Source organism: Acipenser ruthenus, chromosome 31, assembly GCF_902713425.1.
Source record: "Acipenser ruthenus chromosome 31, fAciRut3.2 maternal haplotype, whole genome shotgun sequence".
Taxonomy (NCBI): Eukaryota; Metazoa; Chordata; class Actinopteri; order Acipenseriformes; family Acipenseridae; genus Acipenser; species Acipenser ruthenus.
Window position 1 is genome coordinate 13,280,935 of NC_081219.1, and position 7,603 is coordinate 13,288,537.

At 45.5% G+C, this 7,603-nt stretch overlaps 1 protein-coding gene across 1 annotated transcript; it reads right to left on the reverse strand.

The window, feature by feature from the left end:
* Positions 1 to 4,587: 4,587 nt before the first annotated feature.
* On the reverse strand, positions 4,588 to 7,012 carry LOC117396846 (immediate early response gene 5-like protein). Its single transcript, XM_033995091.3, has one exon. The coding sequence runs from the start codon at positions 6,840 to 6,842 to the stop codon at positions 5,913 to 5,915; it is 930 nt and encodes a 309-aa protein (XP_033850982.3). The 5' UTR covers positions 6,843 to 7,012; the 3' UTR covers positions 4,588 to 5,912.
* Positions 7,013 to 7,603: the final 591 nt, after the last annotated feature.

The window sequence follows — 7,603 nt, forward strand, 5'->3', positions numbered from 1 at the left end:
CTGCAAGCCTGGCTGTGGGAGAGGCAGCCCAGCCTTCTCTCTGCAAGCCTGACTGTGGGAGAGGCAGCCCAGCCTTCTCTCTGCAAGTCTGGCTGTGGGAGAGGCAGCCCAGCCTTCTCTCTGCAAGCCTGGTTGTGGGAGAGGCAGCTGCTCAACCTACTACCATTTGTACTTTCATTGCACTGCTTGTTTTATGGCTGCTAGCCGTGCTTTCCAGTGTAGCCCATCGTACAGTCATCAGTTTTGAGACGTTGGCCGTTTGTGAAGCCTGTACCCTCACCTATCTAACTGTATCAGACACACTGCTGTGCTGTGCACACGGTGACTGGAACTAACTTAAATATACACATGCAACTATAACATACTGCACAATATTTGAAAAAACAAAGTGAGTAAGGGAGACTGACGGCACACGACTGTGTGCTACATATGACAGGTATTTTTTGGCTCTCCTCTTCCTCCTCCTCTTCCCCCCCCCCAGCAGCTGTCGGTAGGAGAGGTGGTCAGTTCAGCGGGATGTTGTTAGTTGCCATGGCGCTGGATACAAACTGTTTTGTTTTGTTTTGTTTTTTTCGTCCCAGGCCTAGCTCTGCTCACAGCTCCCTCTCCCATGCATTCCTTTCACAAGCCTGCCAGACCCTGCCGTCACAGACCAGGCGGCTGCACATGGATGGCTCAGGGATATTTCACCCTTGTAAAGTGTTTCCCACAGTAAAAGCATAACAAAGCATAATAAAGCACAGTGAAAGTGTGGTACAGCAAAACAAAGTCTAATGAAGTATAGTGAAAGCATTGTAAAGCACAGAGAGGTCTGGGAAAGCATAGGGAAGCATTGTAAAGCACAGAGAGGTCTGGTAAAGCATAGGGAAGCATTGTAAAGCACAGAGAGGTCTGGTAAAGCATAGGGAAGCATTGTAAAGCACAGAGAGGTCTGGTAAAGCATAGGGAAGCATTGTAAAGCACAGAGAGGTCTGGTAAAGCATAAGGAAGCATTGTAAAGCACAGAGAGGTCTGGTAAAGCATAGGGAAGCATTGTAAAGCACAGAGAGGTGTGGTAAAGCATAGGGAAGCATTGTAAAGCACAGAGAGGTCTGGTAAAGCATAGGGAAGCATGGTAAAGCACAGAGAGGTCTGGTAAAGCATAGGGAAGCATTGTAAAGCACAGAGAGGTCTGGTAAAGCATAGGGAAGCATGGTAAAGCACAGAGAGGTCTGGTAAAGCATAGGGAAGCATGGTAAAGCACAGAGAGGTCTGGTAAAGCATAGGGAAGCATTGTAAAGCACAGAGAGGCATGGTAAAGCACAGAGAGGTCTGGTAAAGCATAGGGAAGCATGGTAAAGCACAGAGAGGTCTGGTAAAGCATAGGGAAGCATGGTAAAGCACAGAGAGGTCTGGTAAAGCATAGGGAAGCATGGTAAAGCACAGAGAGGTCTGGTAAAGCACAGGGAAGCATTGTAAAGCACAGAGAGGCATGGTAAAGCACAGGGAAGCATTGTAAAGCAAATTGAAAAGCATGGTAAACCCACAGTAAATTGCACAGTATAAATATGGGGGGGGGGAGTTAGTGTGGAGACTTGGAACAACTGTGTAATTCATTTCTAAATCAACAGTAAATCCAAGGCGCTTTCATGCTTTTGAAATCACAGAGCTTGGGTTGAAATGAGCGCTTGTTAACTCTCATCACCGGGAGGAAGCTGTGTTTGTAGGAGATGATCTTTCAGAGCTCTGCTCCTGCTAGCCTGCGTTCCTGCTGTCTGCTGACTGTGCTGGGGACCACGCTGCACAGGCTGGCGAGGAGCTGTTTGTTCAGGGCCGCTCCGAGATGTCTGCTCTCTGTGCGTCTGACAGGCATTTAGAGTGCAATCTGTTTCGGGCAGTGACACCCCCCCCCCCCCCATCTTTACTTCTCCCTTACTTATTCTGACAGGTAGCTGCCCTGGAAATAAAGAAGGGATCTGTCAATACAGCCGTGCAGTGAAGGGCAACACAAGACAATGCAGCTGCATAGCTTTATCATTTAAGAACTGCCCATGCTTACTGTGTAAGGGGGCTTGGCTGTAGTGAAGTGGCTGACTCATTTCAAACCAGTATATAACGATATATATATATATATAAGTTTATATGGATGCACATTGAGAGGGAACTGCCGTATTTAAACGCGTTGAAGGAAGAAAGCTGCGATAACAAAGACGTTTCAAAGCAAACAGAAGCATGGCCGGTGCAGAATACTGTATGCAGTGATGCATTCACGGATTCCAAACTCTCTACAGAATTATGCCCTGAAAGCTAAAGACTGAAACCACGGCTTATAAACAACGCCGAGGCTACAGCTACCCAAGAACTACATTCCAGCGAGCCACTTCGGCTACCTTTCGTACCTAAGAACCTAGCAGTGCTAAATAAATAATAAAAAAGCGCATCTTTTGATGTGCTGTAGAAATGACAGTGCTGTGCAGATCATTCGCTTGACCGTGAAGGATAAGCTTGTAGTTCGCCACATCACCGCAAGGAGGAGCTCGTTCTACACAGTTCGCCCTTCCAACAAACCAATTCGTAAACAGGAGGTTAAAATAAAATGTTATTTCTTTAAAAAATAAAAAGTAAGAAAGCGCGTTTAAACTTGAACCCTGAAAATAACATAACTTATACCCCCCCCCCCCCCCCCCCCAAAAAAAAAAAAACTACAGAAGAAGTACTGCTTTTACACGGCCAGGAAGTCTAAGACAGCTGGTGCCAAAAACAAATAAAATTATTAGGAGACGGCTTTAGTTTCGATTTTAGTTTTTTTTTTTTTTTAGATTGATGAACTTTGCCAATCTGCTAATGCATTTCGTTAAAAAAAAAAAAAAATAATAATAATAATAATAATAAAAACACGAACACCACAACGCTTTTGGATAACCACGTTATATTAGCGTGTGTGTGTGTTGGGGTTTAAAAAAACAATTAAAAATAAAACTGATTTCTAATTTTAGAGGGTCACATTAGCGATTGTAAAACAATGCACATCGCGCTCGCTGTACAGCTTTGCACGGGAGCAGCGGCGAGGATGAAATAATGGGATTCGAAACGAGAAAAATGAACCACCCAGGCTGTGCTGTTGCCGAGGTCAGCCGGAGGTGCTGCTGCCTCTCCCGAGTCTTTAATACCTTCACTCGCTGATTTTGAAGAACACCACCAAGTGGCACACGGCAGTGATAACAAACTGAGAGAGGGAAAATTGAAGAGATAGAAATAGTGATGTTTGAGGGCGCCGCAGCGCACTGTGGTGTGGACAAATACAAAAACCTGAAACAACTTCAAATCGCAGTTAAATCACTTCTGATCGGCTGTGGTCTCCCCCAGCATAGTGCTTGAGTCTGTGTTTTCATCTTCATATTGGGTGGCAGTATTTTTTTGTATGCATGTATTATTATTATTATTATATGCTTATTTGTATTTATTTTCTAGGTAAAGATCGACCTTTGTGAATGCTGTTCCATCTCCACCACTTGACAGCATGCAAAAGTAATTCTCTTTTTGGAACTGGATACTTTCAAATGCTTGAATGCAAGAGGAGGGCTTCAAACGTTTGACTGACCCTACCATGTGAGTTTCCAGCTGCAGACAATACCAGGATTTTAAGAAACCCCTGCACAAAAGCCATGCCCTTTTCCAACCAGCCTTGCTACGGTAACGTTGCTGTTTTGTTAATGTGATCAAACTGAACACGGATTTTTAAATTCACAACACCCTTTCAAATGAACTGCTTCTTCCAAACGCATGAAGCGCCATGCGTTTCACAATGAGGGGCACTGTGGTGCTGGGGCTTGCCAAGACCCTCAAGTGTGATTGAATAGCGCCGTAGAAAAGGGAAATATCTTCAGCCACAGAGCAGCGCTGTGCGGTTAGATTGAATCCACCTCCTGGCTGGGAGGACTCAGTGAAAGAGCTCACATGCCCGTGTGCATGGGCAGTATCTTCTGTAAGCCGGGCAGCGAGCCAGGATGCCCCTGGATGCAAGATCTCCTGCCTCTCCAGCGGATTTGGAAGGATGATGAAGTTCTCTCTTCTTGAAGCACCCAGGAGCACACCTGTGTTTCCAAACGCAGCGACACGGTGCTGACTGCACACTATGAGCAAAACGACTGTATTACTCAGCAACTGGAGGCCCTGCCTAAACAGAAGAGGGAAAACTCAAAGACACCCATGTGCATTTGTTTTGATGGAAAAGCATGCAATATGCCTGGGGTAAAGCTCACTGTGCTCAGACCAGTTGTGGTATTAGACTGATAACCTATATTGAAGAGCAGTAGGTCACTGCTGTTTCTCATAGAGACAGCATCACAACTGCAAGCAGCCATAGGCTGGGGAGGCCACCTGTGTGCGTCTGCTGGAGATGATGTCAACAGTAATACAGGAGTTCCGATGGACGCATAGAGATGACATCTCTCACCAGCCCTGCTCCCCAGCGCATTGCAATGCTGGTTAAGCCCACCCTCACCCCAGTACCAAGCTCCCCCCAAAGCTGCGGCCTCTGAATGCTTTCGGACCGCGCCGGTGTAACAAAAAATATGCAAACAAAACTGAAAATGTAATTTTTCAGGATTTTTTTTCTTTTTTTTTTTTAATTAAGATTATAAATTTAGAACAAGTATTTCAAACAGTTTTACCCGGTGATATACAATTAAATATGCACAAAAATACAAGTTTACCAACAAAAATATGGGGGGGGGGGGGGGGGGGGGACAAAAAAACGTTTGGAAACGTTTTTTCAATTTTTTATTAAAAGATATTTTAATACACATAGTGCTTATATAAAATGTGAAGGGATGCATGGCAGAATGGAAAGACTTGCCTTTTTACAACAAAAGGTCCAATATTTATAAAAAAAACAAAAAAACACACACAAATCCTAGCACAACTGGCATCATAAATGTCTATGAAGGCTAAAACTAGAACAGGTAAACTCTTCATTCCTGATAAACAATTTGAACCAGACTGCCTTATACCTGCAAGTTTGATTAAAGTGATACGTGCAGTGTACTATGGGAGCTGTAGTTTAATTAATTGCTTCATTCAAATTAATCTGATGGGAAGATAAACAACAGTGGACTACAAAACCGACCACAGGACCATGGAGTACATTTTTCCCCAGTACAGTACCACCGATTCACAAATATATCGATAATAAAAGATAAAACGGAAACACCAATTCAGATTACATCTAAAAAGTGATTGCGGTTCTTTTTTTTCTCCCATTGCTTATAAATTGTGTCAAATTATTTATTTATTTTTTCCACAAATGTCTTATTTAAGCCTAATCAACGATACCTGAAACTCAAAGTAAAGAAACTTGAGAAAACGAGTCTTTTAGTTTAAAATAGCCACCGTCTTACAATGTGGCGGGGTAACAAATTTGCTGGGCTAGACAGACCCCGTAAAAGAAAAGGTGAAATGATTTCTCTTTGTAATTCATCCATGTCAAATTTTTTTCGGAATAAAACCATGTTTGTGTATGCCGACATTTAAATTAGCCACAGGATTTGCTTAAAGAAAACAACAAAACAGACGCATCAAAATGTGCCAGCGCTATGAAACCCGTGCACCCCCACACATGGACAACAAAAACACTTTCAAATGTGGGTTTGTTTAGCAACGCTGCTAAGATTAATTAAGGCAGCGAAATTAACTCCGTGAGATAATATTCACAACACACATTTAAAAGGTTTAAAAAGGTCTGTTTAAAAAAAATACAATTAATAAACCTGCACATCATGTTAAAAGCATTCCCCTCGACCATTTTAACAATGGAAATCTGCTTCGTATTTTAAATAGGTGCTTTATAGCAAAAATAAAGTCCATTTGTTTTAAAACTCTGTACAATTCATAAAGTATAATATATATATATTGTTTTCTGATTTACAGCACGATTAAAAAGCCACGATGGCCCGAGTCCACGCTCCGAGACTGGCGAGCGTTTGTTTGCTACAGAACTGCCCGTTCAAAGAGAACTCAGAGTCCGCCTGCCTGCTCACCAGCCCCGTAAACCCGGAGCCGAAAATCGAGATCAAATTGGAAATGTTAGAAGTGTCCAGCTGCTCCGAATGAGGGCAGTAAAAGTCTTCGAACCTCGCTCTCTTGCACGGCGTAAAATCCGGAACCTCCTCCGATTCGGCCGCGTAACACCCGAAATCAAACTTGCGCTTCTTGGCCGGTGCCTGTGCGCCCTGGCACTGCACAGCGCAGCAGTCCTGGTGGAGACACCCGCTTTCCACAGTGGTCACTACGTGCGTATCCAAGTCCAACACCGTCGTTTTGTTGCAGTGCACAGCGCTCAGCGAGGAAAAATCGCAGTCCGTCACAGGGTAGGCTTCCGCGCAACAGCTCCGGAAAAAAGCAGAGTTAGTTTCTTTACAGACCTCCTCGCTCTGGAGCGCCAAGCCGGCGGCGGAGCAGGCAGCTGTAGCCTGGAGCTGCTGCTGTTGGTGCGGCGTGTGAGCCGGGTGGTTGCTTGCAGGCAGCGCGCAGCACACGCTCGCCGGTTCCATGATAAGGGGGCTCCCCGCGCCCTGGCTGCAGCAGTCCCCGCTCGCCTCCACGATGTCTTCGGCTAATTCGAGTGGGTTCAGCTCCTGGATTTCGTTGCAGACGGTCATCACCTCCTCGTACTGCTGCATCCTGTAGATCTCCGCGTATTTCTCGTTCATGTAAAGCTGTTTGGCGTTCCTCAGCACATACGAAACCAGGAGGTTCTTGTGCAGCTTTATGCCTCCTCTCTGCGTCCTGGAGTTGTGGATTTTCCGTAAAGAAATCGAAATTAGGTTTTGTGCATCCATGGCACATTCCATGGTGTTTATCATGAGTGTTTATGTACTTCTTTTCTTGGCGAAAACCAAACAAGCAGTTCTGTTTAGCGGAGGAGGCGGTATTTTATTCGGGGACACGTCAGGTTTGCGTGTACAGCATAGGGACTCATTGAACACCGCTTCCCCCGACTCGCTTCTGTGTACGAGCAAGCAATCACCAACTTGCGGGGCAAGCCAGAGTACTTATACCCCGCAGCGGTCACCGCCCCCAACAGTTCAAGCCAATAGAAGCTCAAATGTCTCCGTCAGTGCCCCGTGTACCCCGCCCCTTTAGAGCCCGGCCGTCCAATCAGAGAGAGGCGGTTCCTCTGTGCTATTCAAATATCTAACTGACTTTACCAGCCTGGAATGTTCTCCGGAGACACAGTGCAGCCGAGGCGAGCGGCTTTGCAAGCCAGGATTCAGGATGCGAGCGAGCGAGCGAGCGAGGGAGGGAGATGCGCTCCTGCGTTCTAGTGCAGCAGCAGCGTCCAAAACTCAACAACTCAGAACGCTAAAAACCAAAAAGCTCTTGCATAGCCCCATCTGAAAAAGCAGAAGTACAAATACATCATGCTATACATTATAGCAGCTGACAGAACAAGGGGCTGTGCATTGTGGTACCCCTTAAATACTGCTGTCTTTAGTGGTTCCTGAACCCTAATTTGATGCATGTGTTGTTATTTTTTTGGGGCGGGGGGGCGGGCCGGGGGGGGCGGGTTGCATGTCAACTGAAGGCCGTAAGCAAACCCCCTCACAGTTGCATACCCTTTGTT